The following is a 22922-nucleotide window of genomic DNA, read 5'->3' on the forward strand; positions in this document are numbered from 1 at the left end:
TGATCCATAATATCTAAGGACTTCAAACTAAGAAAATTTAAAATTAAAAAAATCATGATTTTAAAAGTTTTCTCTCTAAGTCTTAGAAAATGACTTCTTTTGCTCAAGTATTGAAGTTAAATCTTTCATCAGTCCTTAAAATTGTTTAGCCGAAGGTTCCCTATATTAGTGATTGAAACTATATATTTAAATCTTCTTTCCAAAGATGGAAATGGTCTTGAATTTTGAGCTCTAGGTCAAAAGTTATGACCCCAACAAGTTGTGGTAAATAAATACTTAGATTTTGAATAGTGTTAGATAAATATTGTTATATTGTTTTAGCCACATAAACATTTTGAATTCATGGCTAAGATGAATTTGGAATTAATATGAATAAGAATCACAAAGAAGAAGAAAAATGCCTATGTTAGAAGAAGGAAAAGAAGGCACCAAATAGAATGAAAGGACCACAAAACCCACAGGGAAAACATCAAATGATACAACCCACAAAACTGCACAGAAATGATAAAAGAATGACAAGATGCAAACTAGGAGAACCTAAAGGTGATGAAGAGCCAAAAGAAAAAACCACACAAAAAGCCCAAGATGGAGAGCTACAAAGACTATCAACCACAATTCCCAAGAATATTGAAGTGGGTAAAAAATAATAGGAGGAAACTACTGGAGAACCAAACAAAAGTCACAACTCAACACTCACAAACTAGAGTAGGAGAACCTATAAGTGGACATCATCGTCCTCATCCTCTCCATTTGGATCTACATCAACTCCAACATAGTCTATGAAACCCTAAAAATGTTGTCTCAATAGCTTACACTCTCCATATTTTATATATATGTGGATCCATAGTAAAGTCTTATTCCTTCAAAGAAGAAAAGAAATATGAAATATGCTTGATCTAGAATATCTAAGGACTTCCAACATTAAAAAATTAAAATATAAAAAAAATTCATAATTTTTAAAGTTTTCTGAAGTCTTAGAAATGGCTTTTTTAGAGGTCTTCTACTCAAAATTTGAAGTTGAAACTTTCATAGGTCCTTAAAATTGTGCAGCCAAAGGTTCCCTATATTAGTGATTGAAACTACATTTTTAGTTCTTCTTTCCAAAGGTGTAAATGGTCTTGAATTTTGAGCTCTAGGTCAAAAGTTATGACCCCAACAAGTTGGGGTAAATAAATACTTAGTTTTTGAATAGTTTTAGATAAATATTGTTATATTATTTTAGCCACATAAATATTTTGAATTCATGGATGAGGTGACTTTTGATGTTCTTCCATTGTATGTATTCTTGCATTTTCGAATAATAAGATGGCTTTTGGTTTGCATACAACCTTTTAAAGTTTTTTCAAGCATTTTTCCAAACATTGAACATTGATATTGTAGTTATTTGAATCACACTAGATATTGTTGTTTTTGCCCATTTCATAAATTAGTTTATGGCTACAATAGTACTAAAATGTAAATAATGAAAATATATAGTTTTACCCTCTTTGGCTTGTTTCATTTCTTTTCGAAGCCTATCCTATCCATATGATTGTCCAACTAGTCCAATTCACAGAATTTTCATAGTTCACCAAATACTACCTTTTTTGTTTTAGTTGTCTTTCCCTAATGTTTTTAATTCTTGTATTGTTCATATTAACTAAATATTTTTATTATACTTAGCTTTTAATACAACATAGAGGAAAAAATTTAAAAGAGTTAAAATTTATATGATTAAAATTGTAAATAAATATATTATAAAAGATATCATATTTTGTTTAATAGGGGAAAGCTTAAATATCACACGCCAAAGTTTTATTCTTAAACTAAAAGTATTAAATAATCAAAATTAATTGAGTCTTTTAAAAATAAATTTTCTCTTCAATATTCATTGAATAAACTAATAGTTGTCAATGGACCCTTGATTTATTGATGAAGTTGATTTGGTACCTTAGTTTGACAACTCACTTATTACACAAAAAAATTCCCCAATTTTGTGTAGATAGATTAGTTTCTGTTGTGGGAATTGAAGATTAACATTAATCGGATTCCACTAGGTCAATACTGTCATTCATATCTGGTTAAACGCTGTGACCGAGGATAAAATCTTGGATTATCCTTAATATTGTCATACTCAAGAGTAAGTGAAAATCTCCAAAAGATTATTTCGATTAGATTTGTGGATGCGACATAAACATAAAACAATAAGTGCCATTGGAAGCCAACAAAATCGACTGACCACGATTTGTAAACTACTAGCTGTTGCCACGAGGAGTGCTATATTACCTGTTTCCGTCGTGATTCTCAATTAGATTCAAAATATATGGGTTCTTTTGCGAAAGTTCCCATGTGCCATAAGAAACACGAGATTCGTATCACTGATAAATTCGAGCTCTCGAATCATATTCAGCTATGGAATTATAGGTAGACAGAGTCAACTTTTTTGACGTTTACAAAAACATTGATCTCTTATTTATACCATTCCCCAACGTCCCATCTTGGAAAGGGTTCTGTGTATTCTTAGAGCTCCTTATAATGGCTTTGTGGTTCACGTAATGCAATTATTCGGATATTTGGTTAATATAAGAATTTCTTGTTAGAACAAGATTTGTCCAACAACGATAAACAACGATAATCAATATTGTATCATTGGGTTCATCTTCTCTGTTTATAGACAAAATTTGCCAAACCACGATAAACATTGTAGCATTGGGCTCATCTTCTTTGTTTACAATTTTTCATTTCTTTGCTTGGGAACAATGGAGCTGAAGGTGCTATCTCATCTGGACATAGCAAGGAAACAATTCTATCGTTTCCGTGCGGTAATTGTAGCAGGCATGGGTTTTCTCACGGATGCCTACAATGTCTTTTGCATCCCTCCTATTGCAAATCTACTGGAAGAACTATATTACGATGGTAAAATCACTACTACATAGAAGTAGGGTTAAAGACGATTATAGAGACAATTGTTGAGTCAATTGTCTTTATTTGAGATGAAATAAAAGTTGTTTATTGTCGTAAATATCATTTTTAATTCAATGTCTTTAATTATTGTCGTTAATTATTGTTTCTTAAAGACGATATAAAACATTTACTTATTGTCTTTAATTATTCTCTTAAAGACGATATAAAACCTTTACTTATCGTCTTTAATCAGTCCCTTAAAGACGATATAAAACCAGGCTATTTATTGTCTTGTAGAGACAATTTCACTTGTGTCTTTATTTAGAAAGATTAGTTAGAGAGATGATTTTTTTTTTAATATCACCTTTATGAATGAATGTAATAAAAAATAAACAATTTAATTATATATAATTTTTAACATTTAATATTTACTATAATTATTTCCAATGTTTAATTCTTGCAAAGCACTAAAATAAATAGTAAAAACCTAACTCGAATAAAAAAATTATATTTATTTTTCATTTATTATCAATGTTGTCTTACAAAATAATGTGGGAGCTAATCCACAAAAGGAACACAGCATTAAACACTAGCAGTTGCACGTTTATGTACACGCAACAAAGAGCTGATAGGAGCATATTCTTTTCTCTAATGAGAAAAAATAGTTGACAAGTGATTAAAGGACCATAGAGCCCACCACATTTTTGACAAGTGATTGAAGAACCATAAGAGTTTAAGGGCGAGTGGTCTAAATGGCTTTTGTCCTTGATGAGAGTAGTGAAACTCCAGCTACAGAATCTACAATGCTCATTCTACATACATCCTCAATGGAAGCCTCCCTTGATAGCATTTAAACTGTCAGGCTCATTGATGGTCGGGAAGAACTCATTCCTTGAGTGTACAGAGGGCCACTTGAATAATTCTTAAAACCTTATACACAATAATTATCTCCAAATTTTGGATCCACAAGATCCAAAAGCTTGCCTTCACTAAGCAATTCAAACACCTGCATTGCATAAATTGCATGTCAGCTATTTGTCATAATAATTTTTCACAAACCCTTTCATGGAGATGCAAAAAAAGTCTTTTAAAAGAAACCCTCATACCTAACAAATTAGAAGTAGAAAGATACCATACCAAGTCCTAGATCTATACTTCTGATACTCACTACAAAAAATCTAGTTAGATTAGTTCAAGATTTGAAGTATATTTTAAGTATACCTTATCATGCCACTAGCAACAAGTCTTCCTTTAGAATCTTGGACAACCTCATAAAGGTCTTCAATCATCTCTTGATGATGTGATTGAGCAAAAGCGAGACCCATATACTTTGTGACTTCTGGCCAATCTTGGGAAGTCATGACCTGGTTTGACATCCAGCACATCGAATTTAAATAAGATGTGACAAAGATTAAATGCAAATTGTACTTAAAGTGAGTCATTAGAAATCATGAGGAAATCCATTGATATCTCCCCTTTTTTCATCTCTATGGGAAGAAGCATACATGCCAATTGTAACACTTAAAATAAATTAAGTGAAAGAAAATTAAAAGATACAAAACATCCATGAACTAAATTAAAGAGGGTAGCATTATTTGTTTACAGCTACTATGGAAGGACTCGTGTCATCTCCAAGGTGAGGGCAAGCTACATCTACTCAAAATATTATAGTTGGAACATCAGTGACAAGAGATATCCTCCTCTATAGAGCATCTACAAGAATAGTGTTCCTTCCACCCACCTATAACCAATCCCACCATATAAAATTGATTATGAAAAAATTATAACTTCCATGGGAATGAGTTCATGCAATATGAAAACATAGAATTTATTTTTCGTATCTGCAGTTCAAACAAACATCCATCAAATTTTACAACATATCACACTGTTCACCTTAACATTAATCTTGAGAGATACATTAGCCATGTGCTATTTTCTCTTCTTCTTTACATGTTTGGATAAACAACATTGAGAAACTATGGTGGGTTCGGTCTTGCATATCCTTTTCAGTTCTCCTCGAGAAAGCATAAGGACAAAAATCAAAACTCAACTTTCCATGTCTTCACCCCATATATCATGACCGCCTACTTGGAGCAATAGTAAAAGAATACATAGTTGATGACATATACCATAGAAAGGACCATTGTTATCAGGAAAAATTGTAATCAGAAGCTCCAATTCCTTTTCCCTAAGTCTATTTTTTATTGCTGTGTACACACATTTCAATGCAGACTCAACTTGACTAGGAGGTGATGTATATAGTGGAACTGGTGGCTGTAAATTTAACTCTTGAAGAGAAACATAAGAGAAACATTGTGTTAAAGTGATGCAAGATAATCTTACTCATATAATGTAGTTTTCATAGTAAGATACCATGTTTAAAATTAGTATGTTAAAGGTTCAAGTCTATTCACCTACCCTTTTTCACAGATTGCAAGCATTACAATGCAAATCTTAAAATTCAAGGTTTCTTAACGGCTACAAGTTGCTCACCTACAAAAGGTAGGCACATGGAAAGAATTTGAGTAGCATTAAGGAACACCAATCCAGTGAAGGTGCTAACATTGAAAGAGAAGAAAAAGTTGGCTGAGAAAAGACAGTGTGAAAAAGAAAAGTAAACGTAAGCATAAGGAAGTGCACAAGAAAATGTGATAAGAAGCAACAGATTGGTCAATATTAACAATCATGAAGTTATGAAATTGCAAGAGCCACAAGCCATGTATAGACCTAGAAGGGACTATTTCTAACCAAATGGCACTATTTTTCATACCATTTCTTATAAGAAAAATGGAGTACAAATAAGTAAATTGTAAAATGAGTCTTGTTTTCTGGTCTGTAGTACAACACTAAAAGTTTCAAAGATAGATGATGGAACTTGCAATTTCTTAGATAAATCAAAGATGAATGAATAAATGGAAACCATCTCACCTGAAATTTGCATTTGAATGAACCGGTTACCTGAGACAAAAAAAAAATTGAATAAACTTATCATTAGTTTATCTCCCCTCCTGGAGTTGGTTAAAACTGGCAGGAAAATATATAAACACAAGTTTAGAAGAGCTAGTAGTATTCAATTACATATAATTTCACATTTGTCACAAACTAAGTTTTCAAAGACAACTGGAAACAACATAAAAATGCTTCCTTGATATATGTTTCCTCCATATTGGATACTCGAGAAAGAAAATCGTGATACATAAAACTAGTTCAACTTCCACTATCGAATATGTGAATTACACTGTGTTGTAAGTATATAAATAAAAAAGAATTCAACAACAATAGAACTTCTGCCTACATATGTTACAATTGATAAAATGTATGTCAAACAAAACAAAACAAAACAAAACAACCAATCAAACCATTGACAGACATATGCAGGCTCCACCTTCATCTGCCTTTAAATCAACAGAACCAAAATGTTTTGAAAACCCAATGCCAAACTCACCATGTGTTTCAGCTTCATATTTATTGAGGTCTTCCTGTGCATTCATCCCTGTGCTGATTGTTTTGGCTGCCACAGCTGCTGTGAGGCATCCTTTCATCCATTATGCAAAACCCAGAAAAGTGTCAAACTAACCTTACAAAAAAAAATGACAGGGTAAAACATTGTAGAAAGATGTTGTCCATAAATTCCCTTTATCAGGGAAATACAGTTTCAATTAATCAGAAACTATCAATTAAATATCATCACCTAGAAATGCATTAAAGAGTGTTCACGACAAACTCTCAATTCCACGCAACCAAATGGTTATCTTGCACGATATAGTTCTATAATACTAAAGATGCTCTAATGAATTGGAATAAATCTAATAAAAGCATTGTACATGATAAACAAGCTGAAGAACATCTCATAGCAGATGAAGAACATGTAGAAACATAATTTGCAAGCACACAACACTACAATTTGTTAAGCTTCACATCTTCAAGGAAAATTCTGCCCTGCACAACTTTTTCTCCATATTTAGCACTCACTGGGGATATTGCGACACTGTTAAGAAACATGCCTATATCGCAAAACCTAGCATTTTGTGCCCACGAGAATTGAGTGATGAAATACATTGGTGGGCTTTTCCAGAGCATGCTTGATTTTAAAAAAAAAAGAAATGGAATAGATGATCACATAAGATATCTCAATGAAAATGCTTTTATTTGTGAGAGAAATATTTTTAGTCACACCCCTCAATAGTCCAATCATACGTCAAAGAATCAGTGTTTCATTTTTGTTTCATCATACTACGCAATTCCTATGGATTCTTACCAAATATAGTCTCCACAATCTGTTTTATCTGTCATGATCTGTGGAATAGTTTGTTCTCTCACATTGGTAGTTGTGGAGGGCTCTGCCACCATTTGAAATGCTAATGAGAATCAACCAAAATCATGTCTGCTCAAATGTCCGTAGACAATCAGCAACCTGTGCATTAAGAACATTAGGAAAACTTGAATTAAGACAAATTGTTTTTATGCTCCATCCAACATATGTTATCTGAAAATGCCACCTGTTCAACCCTTCATAAAAAATGTAAGCGAACTGTTACTGTTTTTTGCCAAAATGGTGAGCCCGAGAAATTTATACTCGAGCCCTCCCTCAATATATGTGCGTCCTCTTGCATTGAAATTTGCAAGCTCTTTAGTTTAGCTAACAGAAAACTGCCAGCATCATACAGACTAGAATTCAAAAACTAAACACCAGGCTGAAAAGCTTGTCTAAATTTGGTTTAACAGTAATGTTAGCTAAGAAAGGGATTCATAGTAGGAATAAAATAGGGCAATGACAATTGACTAAGGTGGCATTCAGAAGCCTGGCTACAGCTACCACATCATAGATCTAGTAAGAAAGAAAACATTAATGAGTATGAAAGTGAATACAGAAACCTACCACATATTTTCTTTTTCTTTTAATTTGTTGATGTTGCCTGTGCTGTATTTGATTAAAGTCTCTGAATATGAAAGAAATTGAAGAAAGGCATCCTAAATGTTTCTACTTATAGTTTCAAGACAGTCTACATATTTGTATTTGATTAAAGATGAAATTATTACCGAAATTCTGATCTCTTGGAAGCCTCCTTGAATCTTCATCCAATATTGTGGCCGTGATGAAACCAGGGTGTCTACAGGCATGAAATCTGAAAAAGAGTTTGACAGTAACTTAGAAAAATGAAATTTCCTAACCCTCTTAGCATTTTTCTCACTACCTTCGTTTTCAGCTCTGGATGTTGCCCTTTCATCAAGTAATCCTGCTTGTATATATTAAATAGTACTATTTGCAATATCTTCAGAAAATTCTTGAGACCTACATAACACCAATATTTGCATTTTAGATGTAGCAGTCTAAATAATAATGTAATAGGAAAATTGATACGATGTACCTGAACACTAGTTAGTGGTAGCAGCAAGTTGAAATGATTTCTCATTAAGGCCACTTTGCTAATAATGTTATTGTGCACAATTACATCAATAGAACATTGTACTAAATATACCCAATTGTTGAATTCATGAGTTCAATAGAGTAGATTATCTTACCCAATTCACCCACAAGTGTCTCAAAATTATATAAGAGAATGACAAATTAGAATAAGATAGTTTACCCTCTGTTCCAAGTGCAAAGTGAGGTAGTATTGCTTGAGCAAAATAAAATAGAACACCTAAATTGTCATGTTCCATCCGAAGAAAAATTCTAAAAAAGTGTGGTGGACCCAAAGTTATGTAGACAAAGAATAGAATTTTTAGAGAAACATCAGTAGCTGTAAATGAAATAAGAAACCATTGAGAACTAATCATTTATATTTAACATCAGATGCTTTCCAAAAATATAATCGTTTTTACTGTAAGTGGTGGAAATATGTATGTAAGCACGTAAGAGGCCATAACGATACATTCTAAAAAAGATGATAAAGAAAATCAATTGAAATTAAAGGTGAAATCTGAAATGCTTTGTTTTCAATGTGTTGAAGTTGTACTGTTCTTTTCATGCCATATCCAATTTAAGACCATATGCAGATGCATCTTAACTGAACAATAAGTAGATCATGTTCTTCATTTTCCTCTGAATGCCTAAAAAAAAATATAAAATAAGATGTCTAAGAATATAATATAACTAATCAATTATAGTTTCTCATAAATGGAGAAGTCCATAAATATAATGCACAAATTATAAATAACAGTAGAACAAATAACTAGAAAGCAGATGAATGCTACAGTGTCAATTTTGAAAGGAGAAACAAAGAAACAAAGGGCCTTTATGGTGATCACAACACTATACACAATTATAATGTTTTTAGTACAATGAACATAATAAATAATGACGACGTACTTAAATAGACCAGTAAATAGATCAGTAACAATGACAAAAGAATATTTGTACTACATACCTGGCTTTTAAATCCAGGTTATATCACATCCATCTTCTTTCTTTGTGTTCTCTTTTTACGAGGCACCATTCTAATTGTGGGTGCAATCTGTTCATGACATTGAGAACCCTCTTGATAATTATTGTTTGCAACATGCTGAGATTTACGCATAGTTTCTTGCTGAGATGGCGGAATGATATTTGAATTGTTCTGTGCAAAAAATATTTCATCATGTTCCCCTACCTCATCTCCATTCTCACTCTGTGGTGAGTTAGATTGTTGGGTTCCCTACACACAACACAATTTAAGAGATTGATTTGACATAATACCTTTGATTGAACTATTCTGTAAGTTTTAAAATATTATAATAAACTTACCTCATTTTCATGACCACTGGCTAATATATCCCCTCGGTCTAGCATGTGTTTCCTCAGGCATTGGGAACCATTAAGCAAAGCAAATTTTAAGTCCTCTCGTGATGCTTCCTTTTGAAATTGGTGAACCTGCATTAACAAATATAACCAATTTTTTAATAACTTATTAGATATAATAAAATCAAAACTTTGACATGACTTTTCTATGGAATACAAAATAATAAACATGAAAATCTTCACTTACCAAGGCACCACGAATGCTATTGTACCCGCCAGATCCTAATTTATGAGATCCAATACTTGACACCCTGGCTTGGGTTGCTTTTGTTGTATCTCAAAGACGTCTTTTAGAGCCTCCTACTAAAACTGGTATATCACTATGATTATCATGGTGCTTTCTCTTAAATTTTCCATCTTTAATGAGCTCATCCCATGTTGTTGGATCTATAATCCAAGCTGGACGTGGATAACTGAGGTCATTTTTCAACTTGCACCTTAAATTATCTCTTTTAGAATGTATATATTTCCGAGAAATTTCCAAAATGTATTCCTCATCAAAGCCAGGGTCACCAAATTCCATTATCACATCATTACAAATTTTAGCTTTCTTAAGTTTGCATTGGTTCCTCCAATCTCGTTGAACTGTATTGCCAAACAGTTGCTCTGAACGATGATATATAAAATGAAAGAATTTCATACCAATTTCATCCTTTAAGACTTCACCTTCCGAGGATAGCAAGAGTGTAACTTCCTGTGCCCCTTTTGTAGTGACTAAGGAAACATTTGAAGTCTGAGGAGTTGATGTCGATGCCACAATAGGTACATGAGTTTCATTTTCATTTGTTTCCTATATGTAAAAAGAGAATTTTGAATCATTAGAAACCCAGCCAAAATATAAAACTATTTCCAATTTAAAACTAATTATTTTGAACATCAAATATGGAACCAGATAACTAAATTAGTTACCCTTGCTATTCATTAACACAAGACATTCTGGACATTACAGTGGATAGTTTGAGATATTTTTGAAGGAAGAGTAGACAAAATGACTCCCTTTCCTTTTTAGCATATGAGTGAGTTTGCAGAGTACCAAATCATGGTTCTGTAACCAGTCATTTATAAGGAGATATAATATTGAAGGTGGCAGCAATAACAGTTTCGAAATAGGTCTCTCAAAAAAGAGTGACAGACCAGTAGGTTGTTGTCAAAGAGAGGGAATAAGAGGGTGTCTGTAACCTCAAATTTTTATGTTCTTTTAGTTGTGATTTGCTCCAAGAATAGGCTATGAAAAAATAAAATCTAGTAGATTTGAGGAGGATCCGCATAAATTTTACAAATACAACATTGATTTTCAATGGGTTTGACTATAAGAAGTTCAATTATAGCAACAAGCTGTAGAATCCCAAAGCAGGGATTAGTTCTTTAGCACAATGCCAAAAGAGATGAAGGTGGGGACAATGCACTCCAATTATTTTCTATAATGTCACAAAAAATAAGCATGAAGTACATGATGTCTGAGTGAGGATTCTCTATAAATGAGCCTTGCATACATAATAACATGAGCTAGAATGTTACCAGTTAGGCCTATGGTTCTCATCGTGGCTATAAAAATAGTTGTGATCAAGCTATAGTTGCAATGGTAAGGCTATGGTTGTCATAGTGGTTGTAGAAAATACTTATATGTTAAACAACATGAAGAGCATCTCATAGAAGATAAACAACATGTAGAAGCACAGTTTGCAAGCACACAACACTAAACAAGCTTGATTGTTGCAATGATCAGAGTCTAAACACTTTACCCAATAATTTTGGTACTACTATTCCTTACTAGTAGCAAGACTAAAAACAAAAGTGACACTTGAAATTAGTCACAAAGTGAAACACAACTTGAAATGAAATCAGTTGATAGGAATACAGTATCACAATAATACTTATAAATAATTGTACCTGTTCATCTAAAGCAGTCCCTGCAGTCCCCAACAATGTCCTCTCCCACAACTTGATTTGCTTATGTATTTCCTTCCTATATTCAGCATTTTCAGGAGAGTCTGGTAGGAGCCTTAATGTTTTTGATTGTGATTCTATAAGATTCCTCAACGAAGCTTGTTCAGGTGTTTGTGGGAGAATTCTGATTGAATCCACACTTGATGGATTATTTAATGATTTTGGTATACTCGTAGCATGAGTTTGCATGTCAATTACAACAGGGATAGTAGGAGCACCCATGCTTGATCTCAAAGGCATGTTATGAGGCATTGTGCTTGATATCACTCTTGAGGTAGGTGTATCTAGTTGAGATGTTGAGGGCATGACACATCTACTTGACATATTCTGCAAATGTCAAAAATAAATATTTAAGTGGTATAATATGGTAAACAACATAATCAAACCCAAACAAACATATGACTGAGTCTTACCATTTGCATTATATTGGGTGTACCAGACGGCATAATTGGATCATGCAAGCTTGGGGGAGCTACTGTAGAAATGCCCTATGACAAAAGAAAAAATCACTTTTAAAAAGGTGAAATAAGATAATTAATTACACAATAACATATATTAGATCTTACCATCGCCATAGTGTGAGAGGTACTCAAGGGCTTACTAGGGGTTGGAACAACTTTGGAGATGGCCTACATTCCATAAACATAAGTTAGCTCAACAGGTCACAAAATTTAAGATAATTGGACTTATAAAAGAAAACTTTCAAACTTACCTCCTGCACCATCCTAGTAATGTTTTCCCCTTGACCATTTCTTAGCATCTTAATAAGACCATTTAAGATCAATGGATCTCCCATAGTAGAGTCCGAAGCACCCATAGGCACATCCTTTAAGAAACACATAATGACATAAAATTACAAAATATTGATTAGACATGGAACAATCTTTTATTTCTTATAAACAATATACATTTTTTCTAATATATAATAATCTATATGTTGTCCATGATACAAAACTATAGCATCCATTTCTTAAACTCAAAAACATTATGTTAAAATTCTAGCTAGAAGGTTGGTAGTACCCGATGTGTAATTTGGAATATGTTATTTGGCTAGGTTTATGTTTGTCATTTTTGTACCCCCCTCATTGCAACAGTGGTAATGAGTCTACTCTGGCTTTATTTTGATCATTCATTTTATAGAATGAATATTTGGCCTATTTCTTCTTGGTAAATCTTTGCTGATATTACTAACTATATTTAACATGTCTACTCTAGCTTTATTTTGATCGTTCATTTTATGGAATGAAGATTTGGCCTATTTCTTCTTGGTAAATATTTGGTGATATTACTAACTATATTTAACATGGTGTGGGATAAGGTGGGATAAAAGTCTTGTTATGGGTGCTCCGTTGTCTAATTTTTCACCCATATACTTTTTCTTAGTTTCATTGACTATTTATCGCCACTTGTGGATTAATGTCTAATTTTGCTTCTTAAAATCAATTAGCCGAACCTATAGTATATCCAATTAAATCTAAATCAAAACTTAGTGTAACTTCCCTGCTTTTCTATCAGATTAGATGTTCTTTTGAATATTTTAAATCTTCGCATTGGAAGTGGCAATGAACATTGTAAGCTAAATAGCCCATAGGTTATGTCCAGTACATTTATTTCTTTATTACTTGTCAAATTCAAAAGTTCTACTTTAAACAATATTTACATATTCTTCATTTCAGTTATTTGCATTCCAACCCCCACATACCTGTTAGTCTGGAACATCGTAGTCTACCTTATGCAACAGTGTCCATTTTTTTTGGTATAGATAAGGTTCTTAGCGTTTCATTTCAAAATGATAGAGGTTTCTTAACCAATTCCTAAGATACTAGTGCCCAATCCTTGACTAACTGGTTTATAAAACAATCTGGCCATTATTATAGTGTGGTCAGGATTTCTTCCATAACATTTTTCTAAACTTTTGCTTAAATGTAGCATCCTCCTGGGAAGTCCCGTAGCTTCACCTATGTGAGCATCACCTAAATGAAATGAGTACTACCATTGGTTCTCAGAAGAGAAAGGCTTATTTAAACCATTGCTCATTAAACATGGGCACAATTTATTTGTCTCAAAAAACTACATAGTTGAATCTTGATAGAAATATCACAACATTAGATTTTACCCTATGTAGCTTCAAATTGTAGACTGTTGCTTTTGCAATGTGAATGCCCAGCAATTACTATCCAGTTATAACCGCAGAGGGCTATATTACATTTGTATTTTTATGGCTACTTCATTTTTTGAGCTGTCTGACAGCCTCATTTGTTCATTTGAAGGTACAGTGTAAAGTAGAGAGCAAGTGTGGACATGGTTGCTTCAATCAAAGTTTCCATTTTTCATTTCATTCCTCACAGCCTTGTTCTGGTTTTAGACAGAAGTTTCAGTTTTGCAGAAGAAGAAACAAAATGGAAAGAAAAGTCACTGCCCAAGGAATTTGAAAGTTATAGCTTTCGATGCTGCACAGCCATTTGATTATGAATTGAAGATAAGTAATAAAATCAAGAAGAGTAGTAAGTTAAAGATTGGCATAGTGGGCTTTGGCAATTTTGGTCAGTTTCTTGCTAAGACCATTGTCCGCCAAGGTCACATAGTATTGGCTTATTCTGGAACAGATCATAGTGAGGTTGCACGTAAGATGGGAGTTTCATTTTAGACAGATCAAGATGATTTTTGTGAAGAGCATCCAGAGGTGATATTGCCATGCATATCTATCATATCAACAGAGTCTGTGTTGAAATCATTTCCAAGTCAAAGATTGAAATGAAATACATTATTTGCCGATGTCCTTTGAGTCAAAGAGTTTCCACGCAATCTCTTTTTATAGGTGCTTCCCCCAGAATTTGATACATTGTGCACCCATCCTATGTTTGGGCCTGAGAATGGAAAAGCTGGGTGGAGAGGTCTTCCCTTGGTCTATGATATGGTTAAGATTGGAGAAGGGTTAAGAGCTGAGCGCTGTGAGCGATTTTTGTAAATATTTGCAAAAGAAGGTTGTAGGATGGTTGAGATGTCCCGTGTGGAACATGATCACCATGCAGCTGAAACACAATTTATTACACACACTGTTGGGAGGATGTTAGGGAAATTGAATTTGGAATCCACCCCAATAAATACTAAAGATTATGAGTCATTACTTCGAATGGTTGAGAACACTTGTGGAGATAGCTTTGATCTTTATTATGGTTTGTTTATGTACAATATTAATTCAACAGAGCAATTAGAGAGGCTAGAAATGGCTTTTGATGCTCTAAAGAAACAACTTGTTGGCCAGTTGCACAAGATTTTAAGAACAGAGCTATTTGATGGGGTTGCCAGAGGAGGAGTGCCTGAGAAAAATTCAACTCTTGCAGATCCAAAAAACACGAGTCCTTCGGATGCTGCAGTTCCATTACAAACAAAATAAATGAATTATCTGTTCTCTAGAAACCTAGTAGAGCCATGCAATTTCCTTCTTATCTGTAGCCTAGCAGAGTGTGTTTGTTTAACATAGTTGGTAAAACTTTCTCACTTTTTATTAGGAGACTTCTCTCGTAAAATTTCCTTTTTTTTGTTTGCTTGTCATTGCATGTCCTTTGAAGTAGAAGAGTAGGAATAACATCTTCTCTATGTAATTTTTGGATTGTTTTGTCATCAGAATTAGCTGAATTAGAAGTCAGCTGTGATATTCACTATGACCCTTGTCAATGCAAGACAAAATGAAAACAACTCCTTTTCTTTTCTCATGTCTTCCATAGAGTGGATGGAACATTTTCAGTAGTGAAAGGCCACATCCTGCCAGAGAATGATGGTTTGGATAAGAGGGATGATGGTTTGGATAAGAGGGATCTAGAGAATCTACTTGCTTTCAAAAAGGGCATTACGGCTGACCCCATGAAATCACTCTCCAGTTGGGTTTCTTCTAATGCAGCAAACATATGCTCCTGGAATGGTCTTCTGTGCAGAAAGGGTTCCATAAAAGTTGTGGGCATAATTCTTCCTCACATGAAATTGGAAGGTACTATATTTCTCACCATAGCAGCCATCTCGTCACTAAAGATATTGAATCTCACCAATAAATTTTTCACCGAAAATATTCCAATTGAGCTTGGCCAATTGAAAGCCTTAAGCATTGTAAACCTTAGTCATAATGGACTGGAAGGGTTCATCCCTATATCTCTCTCCAATTGCTCGCACGTTCGAGGGATCAGACTTTCTATGAACAACTTGACTGGGAGCATACCTGCAGAATATGGCAATTTGAGCAAGTTAGATCGTCTGATTTTGTCCTTTAACCATCTAAATAGAAGCATTCCAATGTCTCTGACCAATTGCTCACATCTTCAAGTGATTTCATTTGGGGAAAACAATTTGAAGGGTACAATACCAGCAGGGTTTGGCCACCTGGATATGTTGGACAGTCTCTTCTTGGAGAACAATTGTCTAAGTGAAAGCATCCAATTTCTCTAAGCAATTGCACCTCTTTCCTTCAATTGAGCATTGGCTACAACAATCTCACAGGTTCAACTCCCCTTGATTTGGGTTCGATAAAAAATCTGGCATATCTCTACTTTGAAGGCAATTCGGTCAGTGGTAATATCCCTTCTTCTTTCAATAATTGTTCTGAGTTGTACTATATTGCATTTTCTTACAATGGCTTGACCGGAGACATTCCCTCTGAGTTGGGTAGGCTGGAAAAGTTACAGAGTGTTTACTTACATTTTAACAAGTTAAGGTAACAGATCCCAGCATCCCTAGCTATTTTTCTTCCCTTGAAGTATTGTTACTATCCAATAATGTGTTATCCGGCCCCATACCACCTGAATTAGGCAAGTTGAAACAGGTTAACCAAATATCATTATGTATCACCATAAAAATCAGTGGCCATATTCCACAAGAATTAGGAAAATGTAGTAATCTTCAATGGATTGGCATTTCAGGAAACCGGATCAAGGGACCACTGCCCGTGAGTTTCTCCAAGCTTCCCCTAACAACCCTTGATATAACTCAAAATCTTTTTGAGGGCCGATTTCTAGAGGTTGTCTTGAATTGGACTCAATTAACTTCTTTAGAACTTGGTCTGAATGAGTTCAATGGAGCAATTCCAGAGGAGATAGGAATTCTGAACAAGCTCATCCATTTGAGTTTGGGTCCAAATGAGTTCAGTGGAGCCGTTCCAGAGGAGGTAGGAAATCTGAACAAGCTCATCTATTTGAATTTGGGTACAAATAATTGTAATAAAAAAATTGGTATTTGCATTAATTTTAATCACCACAGGCCAAACACATAGGGCTACAAAAGGTTCTAATTGTAATGCAAAAAGTCCATCCCTCCTGTGTGCAACCTTTGAAACCAGCCTCTTATCTCCTCAACATAATATTCTATTATTCTGGCCCAATTCATCATTTTTCGTTGCTACTTGTCAGTCTCCATTGTATCCACCATGACCAACAAACCTCATTTATGCATATAGTATGACCACTACAAGCCATGAGAACACATTATTAAAAATGTTGTGGATGACTAAGAAAAAGGCCGGTTATAGTACGCAATCCTTGCATGCATCCTCAGTCACATACTCCCAAATCAAATTATTTTGGCTACTTAACAGTTCTGTAAATTGTGAAGGGGTCTTTCTCAATGTTTGTTTATAAGTTAATTAGAATTAATACAATATAGGACCATATTTATGGAACTCAAACCATAGGTTGATTTCTACCTATATTATTCATTGATTAAGATTGCTTCATAACAGAAATGGCACTGATATTGCAAATGATAAAGACAGAAGCATATGCAGACACATCCAATACACCAAATATAGTTATTAAGACTAATCTTTGCCCAGTCCAGAAAATAAAGAGCTAAATTGAGTCAGATATAACAATAGAGAAAAGCATATAATATTAATTGGCCTGTCTATTATGGTAGACATGAATATTTATTTCTACTGATAACTTGGTTATTGTCTCTATATAACTGTGTGAATAGCACATGTCCCCAAATAGTGGCACTTAATCACCCCTTATTTATTTTTGTGGTGTCTATAGGACACACAACAAAAGGAAACAATCTGGTTGCTTGTACATTTAATTAAAAAATGAAAATATATAATTATATTGTATGAATCCTCACAACAATCATAAAGTGAACATTGTGATCAAATAATGTCATCTTCACAAGAAATTTCCTCATCTGATGGAATATATATCCCATCATTAATAGAACCTAAATCTACAAATACATTGATATTATCATTTTCCTGCTCTTCAAATATAGGTAAATTCAAATCAATAAATTCATCATCTTCATGGACTTCAAGCCCATGTTCTTGCTCATGTCCTTTTGAATCTTCAGTAAACTCATCATGATATTCATCTTGGTCATTTGCGTCGTTGGCAATAAAAGTTTCATCATCTCCATCTTCTTCATCTATTTCTTCAAGGGGAACTTCTTCATCTTCAACTAAATCGTGGCCCTCTATGTCTTCAACAAATGTTACTCTTCGTCCTCTTGGATCATAATCAATCACAAATGACCATCCCTGTTGTTCTAAATTAGGAATGAGGAATATTTGTTCACATTGATTTGGAAACACATAAGGTTTAGAAGTGGCTTCAAACCTAGATGTATTAATCATATAGAATCCATTATTGTGCTGAAATATAGTTTTTTCTTCACCCACTTTAATAAGCTTGTACCATTCAACACGAAAAATAACTTTCTTAAAAGAGACAAAATCAAGCTCTATAATATCCTCCACTTCTCCATAATATTGTAGTGTGCTGGTGACTGGTTGTCTATCATTTGCATGTGAACGACATTCTACCTCAAAAGATGCTGAAACTCCACCATCATAAGTTTGTCTCTTTTCATCAACTTTTTTGATGCGGAAATGATGCCCAAAATTCCACATTCCTTTGTAATATGTTACCTAAATTCAGATTAAAAATAACTAATTAGATTCAATGCTACCAAATAATAATACTATTAAACATTTCGAACATGTTAATAAATATGCATCACCTCCCCGTTGTTCGATCCTTTAACGAAATTCAGTTGTTGCGGTGTGACTTTATTCCTCCCTTTTGATGCCTCGTGTTCAATATTGCTCTTTAGCCAATTCCATGTGCATCTATCTGGCCATTTTCTTTTATGGCTTACAGGAAGCCCTCGAGCAGAGTTTCGACCATATTTATTATATATGTTGGCCAAAACCATTTCATCCTCCAATTTCTTTTGTTTAGCATACTTCTCCATCCATTTTGACATAAACTCAGAATTGTATGCAATATACAAATGTAATGCCTCCCACTCCTTAGCATCTATAATTAAAAATAGAATTCATAATTATTTAAAACAAAAGTCATCTATTATACAATTAAGATAAAAACTACTTTCATTTTTGCATACCTTTTATCCTCTTTGAAGTCCCTTGACCCTCTAATTTTTCACCTTCAAATGATGGAGGTTGGTTATAATTCCATAATAGTGGTGCTTCAAGGTGCAATTGAGGTAAGTACTCACTCAAATGAACCATTGATTGGAATACCATGTAACCCTCAACCATGGACCCTTCTGGGCGAGCCTTTTGCCTCACAAATTGTTTTAAAACTTTCATGTATCTCTCCACAAGCCACATTGTTCGAATATGAATAGGCCCACACAACTCAATCTCTTCTACTAGGTGTACAAGGTAATGCTCTTGAGAATTAAAAAAACTTGGAGGGAAGCATCTTTGAATATCACACATCAAAAGTGGAATATTCCTCTTCCAATACTTGAGGTCATCTTGATGTATCTCTTTAGATGAGACCCACCTACACGTATTAAAGGTATTACAAAAAATTAATTATACATTACAGTCTAAAAGTATAAAATCATATGAAGCCATAAGAGATGGTGCGTTTGAAGTGAAAAGAGTCACCAAAATACCTCAAATATTTGGATAGTTTGTAAACAGCTAATGTCACATCATGGTCAAAACTACTCGGTATTGCTGCAGGCAATACATACTGCACAACCATTTACAAATAACCACATTAAATATGTATTAACATATATTATCACTAAGATATACAATTTCATAAATGTACCTCCAAATAAATGCAATGTTCCCCAAACTTACCTTAATCCAATTGTGCCAATCATGTGTTTTTAGGCCTGAGAAGTCTGATCCATCTCTCGTGAATAAATTTTTTAATGTAGCACCAAAGCCAGAAGGAAATCTTATGCTTTTCATTGTATTAATGATGTTAAGCTTGTCCTTTGATGAAAAGGTCCACGGAGCATGAACAAATGAGTTGTCTCCATGCAACCACATGTTTGGCATGATATTGGCAATTTGCAAATCCTTTCGCAACTTTATTTGTGCTTCAAGGTTTGTTCCAGTAAGATGTTTCCACAAACACTCAGCCACATTTTTTCCAATATGCATACTATCAAATAAGTGCACTATTGGTAAGTTCTCATAATATTCTAATTTGTAAAAAATAGACAGTCTTTTCATTCCTAGTGGAAATCCCATGCCATTTCTTTTGTCATACGAGGACTTCCACCTAGCAGGGTTCATCCTTCTTGGCTTCCTCACTTCCAATTCCTTTCCATTGAAATCATTTTTCTCACGCACTCGATAGCGATGATTTTGTGGTAAGAATTGTCTATACTCATCATATACAATTTTATTAAGATCTTTTGAGTGTCTATACAACATTTTTGGCCCACATGACGGACAACCATGTTTCCCCTTTTTTTGCAGCCCTGAAATAAGAATGGATGCCATATTTAGAAAATGGTACAATGAAAACGATAATATAAAATTCAAACAATAATTACAAATGTACTTTATATATATTACCACAACAAATAGAGAGCCCTAGGGCATCATGAATTGTCCAGATAAGAATTGCATGAAATACAAAGTTTCTATCATTGATGGGTCTTGATACATCATACATATTTACACCATCCCATAACTCTCAAAGCTCATCAATGAGGGGCTCCATGTAGACATCCATATCCTTTACTTGATATTTCCCTAAGTACAAAAAAAGTTAATTATGGTTTTATCTATAGTAAAATATATAAATATATATGTAATCTTCAAAAAATAACTGTATTCATGTTTTATAGTACCTGGTATGATAAGAGTTAGCATTGCATGCTCCTTCTTCATTGTCATCCAAGGGGGTAGATTGTTGTTAATAATTAAAACCGGCCAAACAGAATATGTTGTTTTGAGATCTCCAAAAGGATTGACACCATCCATTGCTAGAGAAATTCTTGCATTCCTTGGCTCACTATTAAAATGTGGCCATCTTTCGTCAATATCTTTCCAATATTTGCTATCTGAAGCCATACGCATGACACCATCATGGCTCCTCCCTTGTGCATGATAATCCATATATTTTGCCAACTCCTTACATTTGAACATCCTCTCAAACCTTGGCTTTAGTGGAATGTGTCGTAGTACTTTATAAGGAACCTTCTTCAATACTTGATCTTGACGATACCTCCTTGTATGACATACTGGGCACTATTGCAAATTTGCATTCTTTCCATAGTATAGTATATGGTCATTGGGGCATGTATCATATGTTTTGTACTCCATTCCAATATCTTTCATTATTGAAGAAAGTTCTCTATGAGAACGAGGTAACTGATTATCCTTTGGAAGTATTTTGTTTGACAAAAGCCTACATGATGCATCAAATGATTCTTATGACTATAAAAGATATTCAAAAACTTAAAAACATCTAGAGAAAATTAGATTGTGGGAATATTAAATCAAACCTTAATATATCTGTAAAGCATGTGTTTGTCAATCCATGTGTAACCTTCAAGTTCAACAACAACATAATTTTTGCCAATATAGATGTATCAGCATTTGGGAAAAGAGGCATCCTAGCCAACTGAGATAGGGGTGAATCAATAACTTCTTCTGCAGATGTGTAGAAGTCTTGGATGAATTCATTGATACCAGCCTCATGTATGTGCGAAGTGGTTTCATCCATAAATGTGTCTTCGTCTTCATCTTGAGCGTGGCTATCTTCAATGGCATTCATTGGTCCTTCAACAATATTACGAATTGGAAGTGGCTTTTCATCATTACAGCCATTGAAATGATCAATATAATATTATAATGTATTAAATAATATGTGTATTTGTTTATCTTTAGGAGTACCAATTTGTTAATTATAATTTACCTCTTCTATGTAAACTCCATACTTCAATTTGTGGATACGAACCATTCGCCGCTTCTTTAGTTTCCTATTTTGGCACCTCTTGCAAGTACAATATATCTTTTCAATGAAGTATTCTTTTGTCCCTGGTTTAGGTCTTGCTACTCGTTCATCTGAATATTCAGATGTTGATGTACTATTTCCCTGAATGCACAATGTACTATCAACAGTAAGGTCAATTCTTGCTAATATATGTAATAAGGCTATATCAGGGCCATAATTAGTATGTTTATATTTGTTTAATCATGTTTTCCTATTTGGTGTTCAATATAAGGCCATTAGTGCGACATAAATTTCCTAGTTAGAAATTTGGTCAACAATGGTCAAATAGGTCAAAATAGATTGAAAAGGCATTTAACTGGTGAAATGTTCTTAAGTTGCGAGGAGTTGTTGCGAGAAGGTGTGCACACGCATGCATGTGTAACTAGTGTGTAACACTAAGGAAGCTTGGAATAGGAACCATGTCTCTATGTGGATTGTATTCCTATTAGTATAATGGGTACTATTCTATCACAAGGCAATGACCTTACTCATCTAACAAAGGGTAATATTTTTAATGCTCTGGTTGGGTAACAGATGATCATACCTTGGAGATGAATGTTAGTAATGTCAACACCCATGGTTTTTAAAATATAGAAGAGGCCTCATAGGAAGAGAATTAGCAATCTACCAACAAGAAATTAGAAAACAATTATAAATATATCAATTGCTACATATGCTACCTAGTCAAGCTTAGGTTAATGTTTTATATCATGAAAAATGATAATGTAGGAACAAAAAGAAACAAAAAGTACCTGGTCTGCCATGTCGTATGGATGCCAAGAATATATCTAAATAGAAGGCTACAAAGAAAAGTGCATGGATGCCAATTAGGATCATTATATAAAAAGGAATTGAAATATATGAAAATACATAATCCATTTCGATATAGCACTTACCCAAAATATTGGAAGAGGTACTTTTATATGCAAAATTTGCAATTTCAGCTTTCTAACAACCCTGCTGAAACTAGGCACTAGTCAGCGAGAGGGTATAAGTCTCGGTCTTAAAATTATTGCTTAATTTTTGGATTCAAAACATAAAAAATATTGTACCTACTC

The 22922-nt window shown here is 33.8% G+C and overlaps 2 protein-coding genes, 2 long non-coding RNA genes and 1 pseudogene across 4 annotated transcripts; 1 reads left to right on the forward strand and 4 right to left on the reverse strand.

The window, feature by feature from the left end:
- Positions 1–3421: 3421 nt before the first annotated feature.
- LOC149563537 (protein argonaute 1C-like) lies at positions 3422–4614 on the reverse strand. The gene is made up of 3 exons (XM_089824024.1): positions 4487–4614; positions 4105–4247; positions 3422–3889 (listed from the first exon to the last, which is right to left on the reverse strand). Exons 2-3 carry the CDS (start codon positions 4242–4244, stop codon positions 3769–3771), a joined length of 261 nt encoding a protein of 86 aa, XP_089680150.1. The 5' UTR covers positions 4245–4247; positions 4487–4614; the 3' UTR covers positions 3422–3768.
- Positions 4615–5808: 1194 nt separating this feature from the next.
- On the reverse strand, positions 5809–8563 carry LOC149563538 (uncharacterized). Its single transcript, XR_016363560.1, has 4 exons — positions 7924–8563; positions 7142–7297; positions 6329–6418; positions 5809–5841 (listed from the first exon to the last, which is right to left on the reverse strand). It is a non-coding gene; the product is annotated as an uncharacterized LOC149563538 (long non-coding RNA).
- A 131-nt stretch (positions 8564–8694) lies between these two features.
- LOC149563539 (uncharacterized) lies at positions 8695–10054 on the reverse strand. The gene is made up of 4 exons (XR_016363561.1): positions 9852–10054; positions 9611–9736; positions 9255–9521; positions 8695–8937 (listed from the first exon to the last, which is right to left on the reverse strand). It is a non-coding gene; the product is annotated as an uncharacterized LOC149563539 (long non-coding RNA).
- On the reverse strand, positions 9942–22867 carry LOC149563540 (uncharacterized). Its single transcript, XM_089828216.1, has 7 exons — positions 22761–22867; positions 22617–22664; positions 12324–12437; positions 12178–12240; positions 12025–12099; positions 11555–11938; positions 9942–10454 (listed from the first exon to the last, which is right to left on the reverse strand). The coding sequence occupies exons 2-7, from the start codon at positions 22626–22628 to the stop codon at positions 9942–9944; spliced, it is 1161 nt and encodes a 386-aa protein (XP_089684342.1). The 5' UTR covers positions 22629–22664; positions 22761–22867.
- LOC149563541 (arogenate dehydrogenase 2, chloroplastic pseudogene) lies at positions 13913–15008 on the forward strand (annotated as a pseudogene).
- Positions 22868–22922: the final 55 nt, after the last annotated feature.

This window comes from Cupressus sempervirens, chromosome 4 (assembly GCF_028749045.1).
Source record: "Cupressus sempervirens isolate cs-2001-9-10 chromosome 4, ASM2874904v1, whole genome shotgun sequence".
Lineage (NCBI taxonomy): Eukaryota > Viridiplantae > Streptophyta > Pinopsida > Cupressales > Cupressaceae > Cupressus > Cupressus sempervirens.